Consider the following 22,354-nt stretch of genomic DNA (forward strand, 5'->3'; position numbering starts at 1 on the left):
GTTGAGTGTTGTCAGCATAGAGGTGAAACTGGAGACCAAAAGAACTAATGAGTTCACCCAGAGAGGAGGAATACAGAGAAAAGAGTAGAGGGTCAAGGACAGGACCCACGGGAAGGAACGATGGGGTGGAGGTAGTACCAGAGTTAGAAACAGAGAAGTAGCGGTCAGTGAGGTAATAATTGACGTCCATGGTCTAATGTGAGCGCAGTAGGAGAGGATGATCCACTGTGTCAAAGGCCACAGAGAAGTCCAGGAGGATGAGGAGGGAGAAGTGGCCCCTGGAATTGGCCGAGAGAAGATCTTTGGTGACTTTGGCCAGGTAGTTTTAGTGGAGTGGAGTGGAGAAGCAGAAGCCAGATTGTTAGCGAGTTATTGGGGGGTAGCAGGTGAGACAGATGTAGACAAGCCGCTTGAGTATTTTAGAGGCAAAAGGGAAGAGAGAAATTGGGCAGTAATTAGAGAATGAGGCTGGGTCAAGGTTTGGTTTCAGTGCAACAAGAGTGAGTTTGAAGGATGAGGGGAAGCTGCCACTGGAGAGAGAATAACTGAAGAGGTGAGCAAGGTGGAAGCAGGCAAGGGGGAGAGAGAGATCAAACGAGGCGAGAGGGGATGGGATCCAGTGGGCAGGCAGATTGGGGGGAATGAATAAAATAAGAGAATTGACTTCACCTCCTGTGGTGGGGCGAAAGGAGCAAAAGGGTAGGTGGCTAGAGGGAAGGGAGGGTGGCGTGGTAGGGTCGGCAGAAGAGTGATGGGTGGAAAATATTTTGTGATGGATGGCCTCTATTTTGGAGTTGAAAAAGGAGGCAAAGTCAGTGGCATTGAGGGAGGGTGGTTGAAGGAGTGTGTTGAATGTGGATGGGATTGGAGGACTGAGAAAAGATGAGAGACTTGAAGATAGATTGCTTGGCAAGGGAGAGGGCAGACCAATAGGAAGAGAGAATGAACTTGAAATGGAGCAAGTCTGCTAAGGAGCAAGAGTTCCTCCAGTGGCGTTCGGTGGTGAGTGTGCAGTTTGAAGGAGCAGGATAAATTTGGTGTGCCAAGGTTGGGGCTTGGAGCAGCAAAGTGGGACAGAAGATGTGGAGGCAGCAGTGTTGAGAGTTGAGGTGAGGTTGTAGAAGGACGACGTCTGGTTGGGGCAAGCCAGGGTGGATAGAGGGCAGAAGAGAGAATCAAGCAAAGAGGAGAGAAAAGTGGGGTCAAGATTGTGTCTGCTGTCAATTTGGGCATGGGGAGGGGTGCAGGCGATGAGGAGAAAGTGAAGGAGAGAAGATGGTGGTCTGAGAGTGTGAAGGGATAGTTGGAGAAGTCAGAGAGAGTACAAAGATGGGAGTAGACAAGGTGAAGGTAGTGGCCAAGATAATGGGTGGGAGAAGAGATCCACTGAGAAAGGCCAAAAAAGGAAAAAAGAACAAGAAGTTTGGTGTAAGCTGGGTCAGTGTGGATGTTAAAGTCACCTAGTACGAGGGAGGGGAGAACAGATATTGGGGTAACCAAGCAACAAAGTTGTCAAGGAATTGGGAAGTAGGGCCAGGGGGACAGTAGATGACCGAGACACAGAGATGGATGGGATAGAAGAGAAGAATAGAGTAGACTTAAAAAGAAGGAGAAGAGTAGAGAGGGCTCAGGGGGGATAGGAGGATGCCCACTCATAGGGCACGATTCTATTCAATGCGAAGTGAACAGTGCCGGGAATCAGCTCCCGGAGCTATTAAATTCATTTGCGCTTGTAAGCCCGACTAAGGATTTCTTTTCGCATCCCTCCGGGGATACGAGCAGAAATCCGACAAAAGTCCAGGCGCGATGCTGTTTTCTGCTCTTAGCGCCGGGAAAACAGCACCGCGCCAGGAAGTTTAGCCGGAGAATGCCCATACTCGCGCCTAAACACCCAGTATAAGGCGCGAGAACGAGCCTTCCCCAACTTAACTTCGCGCAGCATAGAATAGCTCCGGAAAGCTCATTACCGGCGCTATTCACGTTTAATTGAATCGTGCCCACAGAGTGCCAAAGGCAATATGTTTCCCAAAATAGGGTATAAGTTTAAAAATAGTTAAATACCTACAGTACTTAAAATGCAGTTCATATAGTCACAAGTCATCCGCTTCCATCTGGACAGACACTGCTGTTATTACCTGCAAATTTCCCTTTATTTCCTGAACCACGTGGTTCAGGCAATAAGCTTATTCAGACTGGCAGTCTCCTGCCCACATGCGAGGCCAGGAAATATGCAGACCCTGACCTGACCCGGACCTCTGCAGTCCCAGGAAATGGGACGACAACCCCCTTTTCCAGGAACGCAGGTCGGCGCAACCCCCTCCCCACCCACAAATGGCATGCTGCTGCATGGGAATACTGCTTGCAATCACGCAGGACTTGTGAGCATGTGCAGAACGGGTCCTGTGCATGCGCAGATGCCTCACAATCAGAGATGTATGTAAACCATCAGGGTTAGGTATATCTCTGAATCAGTCCCTATAATCATATGTCATTTATTCTCTGCAGCCTAACCTAATACCTGCCCATGAAGCCATCCAAAAGCTGGCTCATTGCCTGGTAGTGCAAACACACCAGTCTGGTCTTTGTGCAACTTTACTGCATTGTGGAGGAGGAAGTTCTTTGATCAGCCAACATACATACTATGGTGTCTGGAACATGGAATGAAGAGCCAACAAGCTGTCAAGGAGGTAGATTTGTAACTGATTGGAAATATTTAAAAATGATGTGCAGATTATATGTGGATTATGGGTATTTGGGGGAGGGGGATCTGGAACTTTTCTTTAAAGTTGTGGGAGCTATACAGTGTGTAAGGCAAATATAAGGATCACAGGGTATAACATTAATGGTGAAACAAATAATTTCAAAATCGAATTCATAGTTATAATGACTGATCTGTTTCGCCTTAAACATTATGTAAATGATCACCTCTGATTCACTTTGTCAGGTCACAAATTAGATATGCCAGTGGGATGAAGACAGGTGGGTACTGGGGAGTTACCATGGTCATCCCAGTGTTTCATAAAATGTACTATTTTACACTTTCAACTAATAGAATATCAAAATTTTTAATGAAACATTGAATTCAGGTGATAAAATAAACAGACAAAAAAAAGAGAAAGCTGGTTTACTTAAAAAAAATAACATGCCCCCTGCAATTATTTTAACACAGTTGAAGTGCCTAGGGCTCGAAGTGTGACCATCCTCTATGGGATGAAGAGCAAACAAAAGGGTTAAACATGTGTTTAAGAGTCCCAATTATATTGAATATACTGCAGATAGCAGAATTAGGTTCATGTACTTGTAATACCAGGAATCTTGTGGTATAATTCACAAATATATGTTATGTTGTAATTTGCAAATAACTCATAGGGGTAGATTTACTAAGGAAAGTATTTTAAATGGCAGTAGTAATAAACACTACACAAGCCTGGTTTAGCATTTATTATTAATGCAGTTATAAAACAGTCAGTCAAAGCTTCCAATGATCGGAGGCTTTGAGAATCCTCTCCTTAGTAAATCTTCCCCACAGAGCCGATGCTTCTTAATAACATGGCATGAAATTGTGAATGTAAAATGTACTTAAAAAAAATAAAATGTGAATCAATCGTTTCAATACTTAAATAGCAATTGGAACTCCTACAATTTGAAAATGTAAACAAATGTATTTCTTGGCACTCCAGAATCCGTGTAGCATACCCCCAGAGGTTTTTACTCTATCCCATGGGTTAATATAGGGTTAGACTACAACCACCAAATGCACAATACGACAGAATCACAAGACACCCTTATAAAATGATGACAAGTTGAAAACGATCAATTATATTGTCATCTCACAATTCCATTAATGAACGCAATAAAACTAAAAGTAGTCAAACCCATCATCTTTAATGTATATTCAATAAAAATAATGGAATCCTTCTGAATCTCATTTTTTGCCTGGCATCAAAAGGAATAAAGACAGTGAGTGTGTATCCTTTTCATAAGTACATTTCTGCACAAAAATAGACTTTTTGTTGACTCATCCTTGTAGTGTTCTATTAACATAGTACATCAAAAACGATTATATCATATCATTTATCTTACATATTGAGAACCTGATTCCAGCACTTACAACATGTCTATCTTTGTACATCTATATACTGTAACACAATACTAATGTAACAAATTAAATGTAAATAATTTAAATCTTTCGGCCCAGTGGACAGAGGGCATAGCTCTTGGAACTTTGCACTTATTACACTGCCACTAACACCCCCTGCACACAAATACCACACCAACATCATACACGGATGTTTCACTCCCTTTATACTTTTCTGGAGACTCCGAATTTTCCCATTGTCTGTCCCAAGGCCTACAGCAGGGATGTAGTTATTATTCCGGCTGTCGGGATGCCGGTGCCAGCATCCAGAGAATTCCCAGAGCATCTCTGCCTTACATCAGTTGCTACCACACTGCAATCCCTATTGCTACATGAATGAACAGAACACCTGTTTGCCTGTCACTTTTGCAAACACTAAACTATAAAGATTAAATATGTGGCCTTCTAGATCACATGGAAACTACTGATGGTAAATTTTGTGCAAATCAACTATGAAATTCCTTATGTCTCAGTCATGAGATCACTATATCAGTCTCAGAAGTGATCTCTTGCCAAAAGCTGTGCGTATTGCACATCTGGTAATGTTTACTCCTGAATTTAATTAACTGCATTATGACACAAATATTTCAAAGTGTATAGTGATGCGGGAAGGTGGGAAGTGCTTGATTGGTTTAACCACTACATTCCCTACACAGAATGCTGTTTAATACATAGACAACACTTCCTGAAACCCAATATCTCAAAAACTGAACTCCTGTTTTTTCTCCTAGCATACAGTCCCTTTCACAATCCGGCCATATCCCCCTCAGCAATATTTCCAGAATCAGGCCTATCCTCACTATGGAGGCTACTACAACTTATCCTTTCTCGTCAGGGCCAGCCCGCCCGTTACGCCGACTACGCAGCTGCGTACGGCGCCGGCCAACAGAGGGCGCTTGGATTTGTCACCAGGCCACAGCTCAATAGCACGGCCACACTCCAGTCCTTCCCGTCCCCTCCCATCGCCACACTCCATCCCACAATACTCCCCCCGCCCCCCGACCACCGCAGGGAGATCCATTTGCCGGGCACCCGCTGTGATTCTACCAGCGGGCGCCCGGGTCCACACACCGGCAGCTGGAGCTCAATCCTGAGCTCCGGCTTCCGGCTCCCCCCACAGGCACTATGGGAGACACGTCATGACGTCTCTCCCATAGTAACAAGGAGCGGCGGACAGCAGAAGATACAGGATCGCGGCTTGAGGTAAGTATTGTGTTTTTATTTGTGTGTACAGTATGCGCGGCACTCTTGCATAGGGCATTACTGCTGGGGGCACATTTACAAAGGGCATTACTACTGGGGGCACATTTACAGGGGGCATTACTACTGGGGGCACATTTAAAGGGGGCATTACTACTGGGGGCACTTTTACATAGGGCATTACTACTGGGGGCACATTTAAAGGGGGCATTACTACTGGGGGCACTATTACATAGGGCATTACTACTGGGGGCACTCTTGCATAGGGCATTACTACTGGGGGCACATTTACAGGGGGCATTACTACTGGGGGCACATTTACATAGGGCATTACTACTGGGGGCACATTTACAGGGGGCATTACTACTGGGGGCACATTTACAGGGGGCATTACTACTGGGGGCACATTTACATAGGGCATTACTACTGGGGGCATTCTTACATAGGGCATTACTACTGGGGGCACATTTACAGGGGGCATAACTACTGGGGGCACTCCTGCATAGGGCATTACTACTGGGGGCACTCTTGCACAGGGCATTACTACTGGGGGCACATATACAGGGGGGAATTACTACTGGGGGCACATATACAGGGGGGAAGTACTACTGGGGTCACATATACAGGGGGGAATTACTACTGGGGGCACATTTACAGGGGGCATTACTACTGGTGGCACTTTTACATATGGTATTACTACTGGGGGCACTCTTACATAGGGCATTATTACTGGGGGTACTTTTACAGGGGCATTACTACTGGGGGCATTACTACTGTGGGCACTTTTATATGGGCACTACTACTGGGGGCATTATAACAGGGGCATTACTACTGGGGGCACTTACATGGGCACTTCTACTGGGGGCATTATTACATGGGCACTACTACTTGGTGCATTATTACATGGACATTACTACTGGGGGTGCTTTTACAGGGGGCATTATTACTGGGGACACTTTTACAGGGGCCTTACTATTGGCTGCAGTACTACTGGGGGCATTATTGCAGGGGCATTTCTAATGGGGGAACTGTTACATGGGGCATTCCTATTGGGGACACTACTACAGGGGGCACATTTACAGGGAGCATTACATTTGGGGGCACTACCACAGGGGCCACTACTAATGGGGGCATTGCAGAAGGGGCGCCACTAATGGGGGCACTGCATAAGGGGTACCACTGCTGTGGGCATTATGTGTAAGTGACACTATAGCTGTAGGCATTGCACAAGGGACAGTACTACTGTGGGCATTGTATTAGGGACACTACTACTGTGGGCATTGTTTATAAGGGGCACTAATATTGGCACTGTGTATAAGGGACACTACTGTGTGGTGTAGTTTGCATTGGGGATACTATTGTGTGACCACACCCCTTTCTTTTGAGACCTCGCCTTTAGCATACCTCCCTACCACCCCGATTATAGCAAGAAAGTGTCCCAAAGGGGGGTGGGGGGGGGTGTTGAATAGATGCCATGCATATGCTTGCAGCATCTATTGACTGGAGAAAGTGACAGAGCATGCCCAGCAGCTCCAAGAGCACTGGGCATGTACCCAGCATGATTGGAATTACAGGGCGGCGCTCATGATTATGGCTTTTCCCATTATACCACTCTCCTTTCCTTTGTCGGGTGCACGCACCTTCGACACGTGCAATTTCCGCCAGGGGGCGCCAAAATGTATCTTCGCTTACCAAAAATATTAGGCTCGGGCCGGCCCTGTTTCTCGTCTTAATATAATCTTCTCCTCACTAGCCTTCCTACTGTAATTCCCGCCTCACCACTCTCCAGTCATCCCTCAACTCTCACATTCTCCTCTCTCGATGCTCTACGTCTGCAGACAGTGACGTCACTGGGGTCGGTGGCACCCATTGAAGACAATAGATCCCCTTTGTGTGGCTCCGAAAATAGGGCGTGACTGCGTGAACAAGGGGCCTTGACCTTCGCGGCACACCCACGTTTTATCACTGTGGGGGCGTGCCCAGCACTCTCAGATTTGTCAGACTTCCCCCAGAGACTTTCCCAACACTGCCAGCCACTTCTCGCAATAACATCACAGTGCAGTGCCCAGCTCCTGGTAACGGAGGAGGAGCTGGTATCTTGGTGACACCCTGTCGGAGGGTGACACCCGGTGAGGCCCACACCCCTCTAGTGACCCCACTGTCTGCAGCCCCTCTATGCCAGTCACTGCACTGTCTCCCTATACTGCTCAGAATTAAATTCAAACTCCTACTTATATATCCACAATGAGAAACTACAAGCAATAAAATATAGAAAACGCTGCCACACAGTTCTTATTAAAAAAAATGGTTTCATTAATATATTTGATTCACTAATTCTTTGATAACAAAATATACTACCAGCTGTTTTCACGCATATTATTATTCAATATTAATAGACAAGTATACATACAGCAATCATTAAGACAAATTATAAAGAATACTAAAAAATATTTTGCTTATATGTATTTTACTTTCATTTAAAAATACACCTAAAATTTATGCGCCCACATATATCCCTTATTCTAATAGAGAAAACACCCCCTAACAGGTTTTGTTTCTAAGAGGGGTATTCAATATGAAACGTAAACTTCGCTGTCGAAGTTTACGTTTCATATCGAAGCTTTTACCTGGGATAAAGTATCGGGCGCACGCCCGCTTATCCCGGTATTCAATATGAAACCTACGAAAACGGGAGCCTGCGAAGTGGGATTTGTGTTAAATTACGAAATTTTCCTTAAAAAAATTGTACGATCCCCCTAAAGCTGTAAAAACATGGGGGATCACTATGGGTACCCCCGTTTTAGCCTGCAAATAAAAGTCGGGGATTTAAATAGCTGCGGCAGGTGTATTTTTCCCCGACACTGAAGAAGTGATGCAGGGGAGCACTTAGGTTTTTTTTTTTTGTTTTTTTAAGTGGTCCCATCAAATTTGGGGTACATGAAAATGGGTGCTGGCATATTTTTATGTCCCTAAAGTAATATTTTTTAAATTCTGCAACTGTGCACCTGCCGCTATTAATCTATTCTAGAATACACCTGCCGCATATTTGCAGAATAGCCCTAACCCTATTTCCCTATTGTTAAACAATTTTTTCCCATTTTTTTTTTTCACCCCAATTTTTAAATTCATTTTTTGGGGTGTCCCTATTTTTTTTTAAACTTTTTTTGACACAGTTATTTTTAAAATGTCATTCCCAGGCTATTTTTTTTACCCCTAAACCCCAATTCTGCACTTTTTTTCGCCACCTATTCAGTGCTGAAAAGTTAGCCCCGTTTTTTTTCAAAGACTTTTCGAACCTGCGAAGTCTTTGAAATTGAATACAGTGTAAAACTAAAACCTGCGATAATGATGTCATAGGTGCGATATTAACGCAAAAAACGGACTTATCGCTCCGTATTGAATTCCCCTATAAGTATTGGTTCCAGCAGTATTGGATGTATCAGAAATTTTAGTTGCAACTTTGTTGGTATTTTTTACTCTGGTTGGTAATTAAATAACATTGTAACAGGAAAGAAATACTTCTGTGTTGGTTTGCTTTGACACCACAAGATTTCCCTGCTGTATTTAGCAAAACAGTTCTCCACAGTTATATAAGGGAAATTCCACAGTCATAGGAATTTTAATCCTACTTAACAAACATATCCTTACTGTCTGTTAAAAATGCATGCAAGCTCTTATTTAAAAAAACATGGACATGTAAAGGTTATTTACCGTGTCTCATTCCACCGTCTCCTTTGTACCCTTTATATTCCGGCTATTCCACAGTTTTAACTGCCGGCCCCCCCGAATGTCGGGTAGTCCTAGGGACGTGGAGTATGACCCGATGGTGTCTCGGTGGTAATATATCCAACCTCTACACACATACTGTACTCCCTCTTGAACTCTTTGCTCTGATAATGACTGTCGCATACAGATATACAAGTGTTGCAAATCAAATTAATCAGCACTGTCTGCTGGTGCGTCCTAGTCGCATCATATTGTGACTTAGATGCATTTTCAGTGAAAAAAGACGCCCGGCGCTAGCAGAGTCTCGCGGGACCTGGCGCGACTGCAGCAAATGTGTAAGGACACATCTGTAGTGCTGAAGGCTCTGCCCTCTACTCCCCAATGTATCCGCTCATATCCCCTATAGATTGTACGATATATAGGGGATAATTATGCTAACTACACACTGTAATTGTGTATCTTAGTAAGTTTATATACTGTCTATATTGCAGCAATATCAACAAAAAATACTTAAATCCTACATGATAATAGAGATTCAGAGGTATTAGTTACATACATTTGCAAATATATGAATAAGCGCCAGGCCATCGTCAAGGCTCCTCTATACTGGTGTCCCTAACATTAAGGGGTTCACGTCCGAGAAACAAGGTACCCCAAAAAATTCCAGCCAAGGACCATCCCCAGGGCATAACACGAAAAGGGGAAAAAAGGTGATAGTGAAGTGTAAAGAATAGATGTGTAAACATAAATCAATAAGTGTTAATGAAATGAGAGAGAATTAAAATGACATGAACCCCATAATGTTAGGGACGCCAGTATAGAGGAGCCTTGACGATGGCCTGGCGCTTATTCATATATTTGCAAATGTATGTAACTAATACCTCTGAATCTCTATTATCATGTAGGATTTAAGTATTTTTTGTTGATATTGCTGCAATATAGAATCTTTTTTCTGTGGTTCAGTGTAAACCCCACCCTTTACAAGCACCTGTGCAATGTCATTAAGCTGATATGAGCGACCGCCATACTTTTTGTATACTGTCTATATTACTTATATTTCTTGCTGTCAGTTTTTTCCTCTTGTACAGCATTACAGTACCCTTGTGGCACCTTGTAAACGGTTACCTAAATATTATCACTAACAGCTGGGATTCTGCAAGGGTGTGATTCCCCTTCCCTTCATGTGTATCATTCCAAAGTAATTACCTTTGATGCAATGTTCTCATTAATGTTTTGCAACTTTGATGGCCAGGTGTGAATCACCCATTGCAGTTTCACAATCTTCCTAGTTGACCTTCAGCCAATAGAGAGCCTCTAGGTACCTTACGTTCATGGAGGGGACTGCACTAAATCTGGTTTATCTCTACATATAATAAAAAAGAATGTGGAACAGAGCCTAAGGCTGGCATACAAGGGCATGGTGTCCGACAGAGTGCCAACTTGCAAACACTGTGGTTCCTTAGCTATAATACACTTGGAATAGTTTTGGTTTTACAAATGCAAATAATAAAGGAACCTCGGAAGCTTCACAAATAAGAATTAGAGGCCACTGAGTCGTTTTACAATGGTTACTGCAGGGTTCAGCAGGCTGGGCTATTGGCATGTTTCAGGGCGCCTGCCATTGGAGACATGATCCAGCAAAGCATGCTATCAGTTGTCCATCCCTGCATAGTATCACATTTTTTATAATCCTATCCAATAACAGAACTGCATTTCAAGGCATCTAATATTACTACAAAACATTACCATATTATGATATAATCTATACAATGTCTGTAAACCCATAACAAATAGAATACTATAGACCTTACCATTGATGGAATAAAAGGAGCAAGGATGCCACCAAATCTGCATGCCATGGCACATACACCCAGTCCCGCATTCCTGCAAAACAGTTAAAATAAATGTATCAAGATCACTCATGTAGTAAATGAGAAAATATAGATAAAGACAACATGCTCTATTCTTTCAAACTACGGTTTACAAATTCAGGGGGGTTATTTTGCATGCAGGGAAAATACTGTAAGCTTTGCAAAGGTTGAACTAGGACGTGACCCCCTCCCAAGTCTAACTTTGTGACACATTTTAAGTTTGACCCCCAGTAGAGCAACATGATTTTGGTAAAGTTGCATACTCTGTCTGATATTGCTTCTGACTTTAAGTGATGCATACAGATACCAACTTTGCTACTTTTCATGGACAACCCCAGATGAAGTTATTTTAATGCTCAATACAATGTATCTTATTTGCACTGTATAATTTTATTTTTTGAGCTTTTTACTTTGAAATTTACTAAGGTTGACTATTTAACATACAAAAATATGCAGACAATATAACCACAGCTGAGGCAGGGCAACAGTGCAAGCACTCCCAAAGTGGGTTTGGCTACACATTAAGGGGCATGTTCCCTTTAAAGCCCGTTCCTAGAAAAGAAAACTGTTAATAGAACTCACCTCCCCAACTGCCCGGCTAATCGGGGCTATGCAGACCTGATCGGGAGGCGGTGTGCAGCCTCAAATCGGTACAGTTCAGAGGTGTGCATTTGGTGAATATGTGATGATGAGTGTTGCAGTGCATGCAAGTAAACTGGTACTGCACTATCTGTGACATACTAACATGCACCTATCCTGCTAGCACTTAAGCATATACTGTATAGCTGTTAAATAAAAGGAAACTTGACAAATAGAGGAACAAATCAATTGCAGTCATTAACAGGCCAAGGTTCAGGTACAGCCAATTCAGCAAGGCACATAACCACAAGTCACAATACTCCATTCCAAATAAGAATGTCCGGGCAGCAAGCAAAAAGGTGAAGCAATCAGTGCAAGGGAATTAAAATCAACAGTCAGTAACACATACTGTAGTTACCTACTTTTGAAAAAGCATTTCAGGCAGATTGTGAAAGCAACACCTACGAGCGCAGCGTTAAAGTGGATGTTTACTGCTATATCTGAGAGGCATGTCATAAAATTGACTTACATCCAAATGTAAATGAACCCAAAAGCAGTTAGTAAGATCTATTTGATGAAAACACACTAATTTAGAAAATGCATGTAGCCATAGGGATCATTGTGCCTTATAACCAATTCAGGGAAACAATACTAATCATCCCATTTGAATGTATATATCTCTGCACCTTACCCCCATTATGAAGCTGTTTTTTTTTTTTTTTTTAAATAACAATCAGGGAGATTGCTAGACTCTTCAGGGTGACCAGGAGATTGCTGCTATTTCAGGGAGTCTCCCTAACAATGAGGGAGAGTTGGCATGTATGCAGTAATATTGAACTTTTCCCAGACAATTAATTTACTGTAGGTGCAGACTGTATTGGATTACATGTGTGCACAGCGTACTTTTGAATGCATAGACACAGACACTGTCCTGTATCAAAGCTGAACATAGCCTGAATAAGCTCAGACAGGCACAAGTAATATGAACAGTTTATTACAGTACAGGGTAAACCATCAAACAATGTACATTTTGGCCTGGATAGAATGGAATGTGATTGAAAAGCCAGTGGCCGGTTCAAATCCCGACAGCGGCTGCCCGACAGGATCAAGATCCCAACAGAGGCAGGTAAGTACCCTAACCTCCCATGTCCCCCCCTAACCCTCTCTTAGTGGTACCTAACACTAACCAACCTTCGGGGGTGCCTAAACCTAACCCTCCCGGGGGGGGGAGGGGGGGTGCCTAAGCCCCCCCCCCAAAACCTATCACCGCTAGCCTCCCTAATCCTAACCCTCCCCCTCCCTCGGCTAATGCTATGGGCGCCCCGGACTTACCTACGTTCTGGATGTCGTCCTCTGTGTTCTGCTGTCGGGATTGTGACCGGCGGCCACATTACTACATCCCAGATAGAACAAGTCTATGACAAATCAGCAATTGGCTATTAAAGGAAGGAATGAAGATTTAACAAACCATAATGAGCCAGCAGCTGTCTCTTTCCTGCTTGATAATTCTGGCTTTGACTGTATACGATCATCATAATAGACAAAATATTATAAAATAACTGTTTATGTGATCCAATAACATGCAATAAATGCCCATGGGACCACATAGATACTGCAAACAAACTATTGCACACAGCACTTTAGTACTCCCTAGATGCCATTGTTGTCCAGTTGTTAGGGGTGATCTCCAAATTACCAGATCTGTGGCTGGTTTCATTACACATCAAATATTACGATTCCACAATATATTCCAAACATTAAATTGGAAGTAATGCTGGCCACTCCTGCTGTAATGTCCCATAAATGAAGATAAAAAAGCAGTATCTTTACTTCTTTTATGGCATATATTATTTTAAGAGATAAAAAATAAAAGGTGTAAAGTAATTAAAAGCGATGATCCAAATGTGCCATTAGTTCCAGGTAATCTTTTTACCTTGGCAGATATGAGCATTTCAGTCTAAGATCATCCATTCGTGAAATATCATGCAAAGCCTCTTTTGCAGGCGAACATCATAAGGCAGAACAGGGTCATGCCCTAATGTATGCGCATCGGGGAAAAACAACAATAGCAACTGCACAAAATAAAATGTGCTGCAGATCCACTTTTTTTTTTTTAAAGTAATAAATAAACCTTACTGATATGTTCACTAATATTATGCCAGCAGGATTGTATTCCACTGCAAATTTAAACTTTCTCAATTGAACTGTTTATGTGCAGATGTGCCCACATTATACACCTTTCCTCAAATCGCGCCAAACAGCTCCATTTCGCACCATGGACTTTGCGACTTAATCGTGCTAAAACACTAATCCTAAGAACCTTGTACACTATAGGCCTGATTCACAAGTGGACGCTAATGCATGTTTGGCTGCAAATTTTTGCAGAGTTGCATTGGCGATAATATGCAAATTCTAGTTTCAGCCTTCCCCTAGAGCCATGAAAGGGGTGTGCAGTGGAGTTGACTGGAGGCATGTCCTAGGTTGATGAGGATATTGGACCTCATTCAGTCCCGGTAGTGAGCACTGCGCGCTCGCAACCGGGTCGGTGTTTTGGTCCTGCGCATGCGCAGCGGTCGCACTGCGAGTGCGCAAGCCCCGGAGCGAGAGAGAAACTCTCTCGCTCCGGAGCTCACTACAAAAGGGCCGGCTGTCGATGTTGATCGACAGCTCGGCCCGTTTTGTAGGCGGGGCGGGGGGGTGGCTACACAAACGGAGGCGTTCCTGACGGAACGCTTGCCTTTTTGTGGGCAGCCGCACTGACATCAGCAGTGATGTCAGTGGGGAGCTTCCTGCTCGATCAGAGCAGGAAGCTCCCTGGGGCTTGCGGTTGCCGAGACCCAACCTTAGGGTCTCGTCGCAAGCTGCGATGGTCTTGACCATCGCGACCATCACCCTGGTCGGTCGCTAAGCTGTGGGTAGTAACCCACAGCTTAGCTAGCGACCAGGAGGCCGCACTAAAAAAAAGAAGTGACCACCCTCATTCAGAGACAGCGATTGCTTCTTGCGACCGCCTCTGAATGAGGGCCATAGTCTTAAGCAAGTGTATTCAACATGCGGCCCTCCAGCTGCTGTGGAACTACATATTCCAGCATGCACAGTTTTGCTATTAGGGCATGCCAAACATGTAGCAGGGCTGGAATGTGTATTTTCACAGAAGCTGGAGGGCCACATGTTGACTGAATCAGTATGATTTACCGCCGGCCATGCTAATCCTGACAGCTCCCGGCCCGGATCGTAAAGTTCGGGCGGGTCGGGTTCTCTGAAAACCGGACCCGATCATCTCTAGTATCTAGTGAATACAATACTTGCCTACTTTTGAAAAAGCATTTCAGGGAGATTGTCAAAGTACTGACAACAGTTGTGAAGGCATCTGTATCATTTGTAAAGGAAAAGTTAGTAGTGGTAGAGACGTTAACCATCTAGGCACCTTCTCCCTGTTACATCATTTGCAGCGAGTTCATGCAATTTATTTAACAAAATTATAATAATTTGTAAATTAATAACAAGCAGTCCAGTTTATCAGCAACCAGCAGTTTGGACCAGCACATGGAATCTCCACCACCAACACCCTCATCATCAACTTCCTCATTAAGAATTGTAGGTAATCCTTCCAAAAAAATGTTTTGTGGGGGCCCAAGCAAACCAAGGACTTCAGCCACAAAAGTGTCAGTCCTGTTCGCTAAAGTGCTTGGTTTGTTAAACTGTGCATGTCCTTTTTAATATCCCACATAAGAGTGGGTGGGAGGGCCCAAGGACAACTCCATCTTGCACCTCTTTTCTTTACATTTTCCTCAATTTGGGGCATTGCCGACTGACATTATTATAGTTTATTAAACTGCCATCCTGTCTGCCAGTGCTGTGTAGCAATGTTTCATAGATGTCCTATATTTTTTTAAGCTGCCGTGCGTTTGTACCGCTGCTCTGTTGCTTACTTTAGCCAGACAGCTCGCTGCAGCCTATGGTCTATATTGGTGAAAAATAGTTAAAACAATATTGTGAGCTGTGAGGTGGTTAAAAATGCCTGGAAATGCCTGAAAATGTGTGTTAAACCAAAACACAGGGGTCGGCGCACATCCCTATTAGATACACCGCATTCGTGGAGCTTAACACAACTCTTGGGCGGAGCAGGAAACAGAATTGGCTTCACTTTCATTTTATTAAGGTGATCTTCCTACAATTATTATTCAAAAGTAAAAGTATGCTGTTCCAGCAGGTATGAAGCCATTAGACTGCCTGTCAAGAACAGCCATGGTGTAGTATGAAATGGTCCTGGTGCCCAGTTTCTATTCAGTTACTTGTGTCATTCAAACATTTACAGATTCCATGGATTTACGCTCTGGCACACACATAAGGGGCTTTAGCAGGGCATCCACTTCCCTATATAATCCAACAAATCCGGTCACAATAATTTATGGCAAAAGCGTAAAATAAATGTCGTGGATACCACTGTTTTAATGAGATCTGGCCAATGTTTGCTCTATATAAATGAATGTTATTAAGCATGTACTTCTGATTCATTTAATTCCTCAGTGGATGCTGTAATCCCATTCAATGTAGAATCCAGGGCACCTGAGACCAAATTGAGTAGCTCTAAATCTTATCTGATCTTCACAAGCCAAAGCATCAATATTCAGAGCAGTAAATCTACACTAATACCATCACGTACACCACTCTAACCAACCTCAGGAATGACAGCTATGGGGAAGGGAAGAACGGAAACTGAAGACATTTATAGTTCACATACAGTACTAGGAAACTTAATGTGAGATAAAATTTTCCATCATGCTCAGAAATACATAAGGAAACATTCTTTATGAACAGAAGTTAGTGCTTTCACTCAAAACCCGTTGCCGGGATGTGTAAAAATATGCAAATGTCGCAACCGGTGTAATATGTATCTCAAATCCACCGCTTGTCTACAAAGACGGGGCCATCGGTCGCACCACTGATCTTCAGAGCAACCCTATGGTCGCTTACAATGTCCATTGGAAGTAAGCTGCTTGAGCCTTACCAACGGAGTACGAATTCACAGTCGCAGGTACTAACGCCCCGAAACGGTCACAACACGCCTAACTTTTAGTCGCCACCCCATTCACTCCCCCAAACACTCCTTTACTACCGTGTTTCCCCGATAATAAGACACTGTCTTATTTTTTTTTTTGTTCCAAAAAACACCATAGGGCTTATTTTCGGGGTAGGTCTTATTTTAATTAGCAGTGACAGCAGTGCCCCTTATGCAGCCTCCCTTGTACGGTAGCAGTGCCCCTTATGCAGGCCCCCCCCCCCCTGTAGCAGTGTCCCTTATGCAGCCTCCCTTATTGCAGTGCAAGCCCCCCTGTAATTGATCCCCCACCCACCAGTACAGTACGGTACTTACCTGACTCGCCGCCGTCTGGGATGCCCCTCTCACTTGCGCGCTGACTGGATCTAACATGATTCAGCAGGCGCGGTCGCACAGGATTCTCAGCGCGCGGGTGACGTCATGACGTCACCCGCGCACTGCATGACTGGGAACGCTGGCCTCTGAAGCGTTCCCAGCTCAAAATGGGATTTTGGTAGGTCTTATTTTCGGGGTAGGGCTTAATTTGGACCGGGTTACAAAAGTAAGGGTAGGGCTTATTTTCGGGGTAGGTCTTATTATCGGGGAAACACGGTATCAATCACACTGCGTCCAAGTCCTCACTGCGACCGCCATTGGTAATCTAACTTGGCGTCTGCACAATGCGACATACATATGCGTAGTATACAAAAGAAAAGGGCTCAGATCCGAAAACATCCGCTGTGTATACACCTCTGAATCAGGCCCTTAATATGCATTAGCTATTCACAAATGGGTCCACATACATCTAGCCTCCTGGCGCGTTAAACAGCCCTTCTAGTCGTGCCATGCCATGGCGTGACTCAGTAGTGCAGAGCGTCTTTTTACCTTCAAATGCATTTTATTCACACAATGATGTGAATAGATAGCACAAGCTTCTGCTGATTAACATGATATGCAGCATGCCTATGTTCTCTGTGTGTCTGCCAAACCTTACCCCTAACAGCCTAAAGTAATCTCTATTACCGTTGACAGCTAACAAGGGTGAAATTGCAGATAAGTACGGTGCCACCTCATCTCAGCTCTGTATCTAATCACTGTTTAAATAGTCTGAAAAAAACTGTACATGTTATTACTATTTAGTTCAGGTGCAGAAAGACAGCAGTGAACTTGATAAAATGTAGAGTAAAATATCTGACATATGAACAGATAAAAAGGAGTTTTCAGAACATATTTTTAGATCCTGGAACTATTGCTACAAAGAAAGGAATGTTGGTAACAATGGATTACAGAAAAAGAACCAGCAATCTAGGACCTACTTCAGCAGAGCTGTACAGTACACACACAAGGTCATTCTTTCTGTTTAGAGTCATGGAATATATCCTCCAACTACCTCTGATAGGAACAAATACAAATGATTGTTCATCAAGGCATGAGATTAAGGGTAGCTGAGGGTAATAACAGAGTCAAAATAACATTACAGCGCTCCTTTCTTTATAACTCCCCCCCCTTATAATGGCGTCCAGCCTTACCATCAGGTTAAGTCTTTACACAAATGCAATAAAATGCATGACTTCTACTGTAACACACCTCCCCAAATATCCTGCTTTTGGTGGGACAGTCCCGCGATCAGGATGTTCTTCCCGAATCGTGAGAAGGAATTCTCCTGCTGCACACAGCGGGCACAGGTGCCTCCATTCCGAAGTCATTATAAAGAGGAACATATCTGAGTATAAGAGGGGAGGGCAACAACATAACATACACAAGACAAATGTTATACAAGAACCCCCCCCCCCCTCCCCTCCCAAACAACTAGCTAAACCATTGGGGGCTTTTCATTGAGGTGTGGTATGATAGGGCTACAGTCAGAACTTTGAAATGGACTTTATGCCGACATCTAAAATGTCAACATACACAAATGTGAAAAGGAGGAGGGGGCTTGGACTGCACACCTTATTTTTAAACATAATAAGAGGTGCTGCAATGCTGAGACTTGTAGTGCTATGCAAGGGACATAGAATGCAGGGGTATTCTATGTCCCTTGCATAACATTTTACGTGTCAACAATCAGAATGTCTACATCATTTCTTTCTTTAATATTATTATATGCTAGTTGTTAACCACAGATTAGCAGGATTCATATAGAGTCATGGTGCATGAATGGACTGCACATGTTGGCAGGTGTCTGTCTCACTAACAGTCAGGGTCCGGCACCATTGAAGTTTTGCTAGTCAGTGGTACAGGTGTTCTGCACAAACAATTTAATGTGGTGTTCTTAATATCTTGTTAACCCATATAGAAATGAAACAGTCTTATGCGGAGTACACACGGTACGACAGTAACGTTCAGATAACGATCAGACTATCGTTGTCTGAACGTTCTGCATGTCCTGGATCAAGCATCCAGCACATGCAGCAGACCCCCCCACTAACCGGCTAACCTGGTCGATATTGACCAGGTCTGCCTGTTTGCACAGACGATGGTAGTTCATCGTCAACAACTACCATACGTGGACGCACATCGTCCATCATAAGGTCGTTAGCTGAGCCCAGAAACTGTCAGATTTTAACGATAACGATAGGATCGGTATCGTTGAAATCTGACATGTTATCGTACCATGTGTACTGGCCATTAGGAGGTAAAATTGGAAGAGAGCACAGATGGCTCAATCCAGACAAAATAAAACTGATTGAATAATAAGAGCTCACTTGTTAAGAGACAAATTTTAATCCCTGGTTATTATAAACATTCAAAAAAAATGTTTAATTTGCAAATGTTACAAGGTGAATTTGGCTACCATTCCTATTACTTAATTGCAAAGATTTTATTTTCTTTGTAATGACACATTACATGCACATTAAATGGAATATAGTTGGGGAGAATGGAAATGAATGAGAACTTACTACATATGAGTTGACAGAAAGCCGGGTGGCAGCACAAAGTGCCAGAATGCAGCAATAAAATATGAATAAAATAAAATAGAGGGATAAATACAAACGATGCAAACATAGTATTGCCATTGAGACAAGTTACTACTAAAATGACAATATATTCAAAGCCACTACAAAGCTTTGTCTTTCAAACTTGTCATAAGAAGGACCATACAGAACATTGCTGTAATCACCGGCGATTGTGGCCCGCCCCCGTGTGATGTCAGACGGAGGAGGAGTGGCCTGCATTAGGCCGCGGCTAATGTTATATATATCAAAATGGCCCTCAGTAGAAAAAAGGTTCCCTGCCCCTGTTTTAAGTTAATCCTGATTATAACCTTGTTTGGTAAATTTACGTGCCATTTGTATAGTTTGTTGTTTAAATTGATCTATTTTCATACAATTATGTCTTAGATGTAACATTTGCCCCTTAGGGATATTACCTAACCAAATTGGCAAGTGGTTTACTACAGATATGTCCTCTTGCATTTTTGCCGCTTGTGCAGCAAATATTGCCACGTATGGTGCAAGTCTTGCACCTGTGTATAGGTACGCATGCTGCGTTCGCACCTGCGACTCCATAGGATTGCATGGTACAAACGCATAATGTGGCCATGGTTAAATGCATGACGCAATACGTGCATACGTTTGCAGTGCGAGCAGCAAGGATGCGACAGAACACATCTGTATCCTTCCGTATGTATGTATTAGAATCCGTGGCTTTTTGAAAATTACTGGTGACCACTCTACCATTGACAATCTCTATACTAAGGTCCAAAAAATTAACTAGTGATTTAGTTAGTTAAAAATTAACTTGCTAATGGCAAAGGTAAAATGTATATTCAAATCATTTGTGTTTGCATATTGACAAAACAAATCCAAAATTTCTCTTTCTCCCTTCCATATAAACAGGATATCGTCTACATACCACCACCACTGCACCAAGTTCGCGCCCCAGTCATGCCCTGCCCAGACAGAAGTTCTCTACCCTTCGGACATGAACAGGTTTGCATATGGTGCCTATGGCGATTCCGACATACTGTCTATAATAACAACAATCAAAATTAAAATTATTGTTATGAAGTATAAGTGAAATACTCTCAAGAATGAAATCGGACAGGGAAGTATCAAAGTTTTCCCTAATAAAACTATCATTAATAACTTTTAAGCCATCCTGATGTGTTGTCTACAAGGAGGACACAATCACCCGTGATCAGATAATAATCATCTTCCCAGCCGATGGTTTTCAATTTTTTTAATATATCCTCAGTGTCTCTGAGATGAGATCTTTCCTTGCACACTAGGGGTTGGAGGTAATGATCGATTAAGACTGATAAATTCAGAGATAGAATTTGCTCCCGCCACAATAGGCCGGCCTGGCGGGTTATCCATGTCATTGTGTATTTTTGGCCATAAATATAATACAGGGATAGTATATTCATTATTTATCAGAACTTTATTATCTATACTACCAAGTGTTACATACTTCTCAACTATGCTCTTTAGTTTCTGAAGTATACTAATGGATGGATTGTTTTTTAGTTTGGTATAGGTTTTATCGTCATTTAACCGACTTAAACTTCCTTTAATATACTTTTTGTCTTTTACAGTAGACCTAGGGGTCCCAGCAAGCTGGACCGGAAACAAGGGATAGGAGAGTATGGATTTTTTTTTTTTTACATGTGTCGTGAATGTACATGGAGAAGAGGATGTGAATGGCTACAGGGATTGTAGGTGAGTATGTGTGAGTGTGTGTGTAATAAACTTCTACTTTCATGGTGTGTGTCCTGTGTTTATTTCAATATTTCTTTTGCAGGTAAACTAGAGGCACCAGCGGGCCCTTAATGCCCCGCATGCTGGTAACTTATGGTACTCTAGTTGTACTGGAAAAGACAATATTATTTCTTCTATTTTTTTACACAATCAATCCGGCACCCACCGCTCGGGGGTGCCAGGGATAGCCCCGGACTATTAGCCCAGGCCTGGGGTGCCTGGAGAAGAGGAACCCCTTTATTGGGGGGTCCCCACCTCCCCAGGGATAACTGGCCTGTGCTGACTAGCGGCCAGGTGATGAATGCTTTGGCCGGGGAACTCAGTGAAAGGGTCCCCTGGTCACCCCTGATAGAAAGGGTCTGGTGCTGGATGTGGAAAATACAGGGGACCCCTAATCATTTTGTCCCCTGTATTTCCACAACCAGGACTGGCTCACTGAGCCCAGTGCTGGTTGATGAAAATACAGGAGAACCCTACTTTTTTTCCACCTGAATTTTCGCAACCAGGACTGGCTCAGAAAAGCCCGGTGCTGGTTTTGCTATTAGGGGGGGCCCCCATCGTTTTTTTTAAACAACATTTTACTATTTATTTATTTTTTAACACAGAAGCATGCACGGATCTCAAGGATACTCAGGCTATACTTGTTAGCTTGAAGCAGGTCTGTTATTTTACGAGTTTTAGGTCAGTAATAGTGTGCAAGTTAAAAACTTGTACTCTATTACATTGCCCGAGTTGTATCCTCACAATGGCAAAACATCTGGATTTGAGTTTTGCCACTGCGAGTGATAGGGGTGTGAGGAGAAACATGTGAGTCTGCATGTTTTCGCACCCTATTACATAGGGTGAGTTCTAAAAATGTGTGAGTATAGCTCTATACTCGCACATTTTCAAAACTCGGACCCTATAACTCGGGCCCTTAGTGTCATCAAGTGCAAGTGGAAAAACTACAGTTTCATCATCAGCGTAGGAGGGGTTCTTTACTGTAAAGGCAGGTAAGGAGTGGATTACTTACAGTATGATGCAGTGAAGGCAATTTGATAAACAAAATGTTAACATGGATTGGGTGCCTTTCTAACAAGAAACAGTATATACAGCTATA

General features: G+C 43.2%; 1 protein-coding gene across 2 annotated transcripts in view; it reads right to left on the reverse strand.

Annotated features, from left to right (window-relative positions):
* LOC148542039 (solute carrier family 22 member 15-like) overlaps positions 1-22,354 on the reverse strand; it is a 208,606-nt gene that overhangs the window by 52,771 nt on the left and 133,481 nt on the right. For both annotated transcript variants that reach the window (XM_088473973.1, XM_088473963.1), the window contains exon 10: positions 10,876-10,948. In XM_088473973.1, the coding sequence (XP_088330099.1) occupies positions 10,876-10,948 (73 nt within the window). The remainder of the gene's footprint in view (positions 1-10,875; positions 10,949-22,354) is intronic.

The sequence above is a fragment of the Taudactylus pleione genome, unplaced genomic scaffold (assembly GCF_031769625.1).
Source record: "Taudactylus pleione unplaced genomic scaffold, aTauple2 ptg000016l, whole genome shotgun sequence".
Taxonomy (NCBI): domain Eukaryota; kingdom Metazoa; phylum Chordata; class Amphibia; order Anura; family Myobatrachidae; genus Taudactylus; species Taudactylus pleione.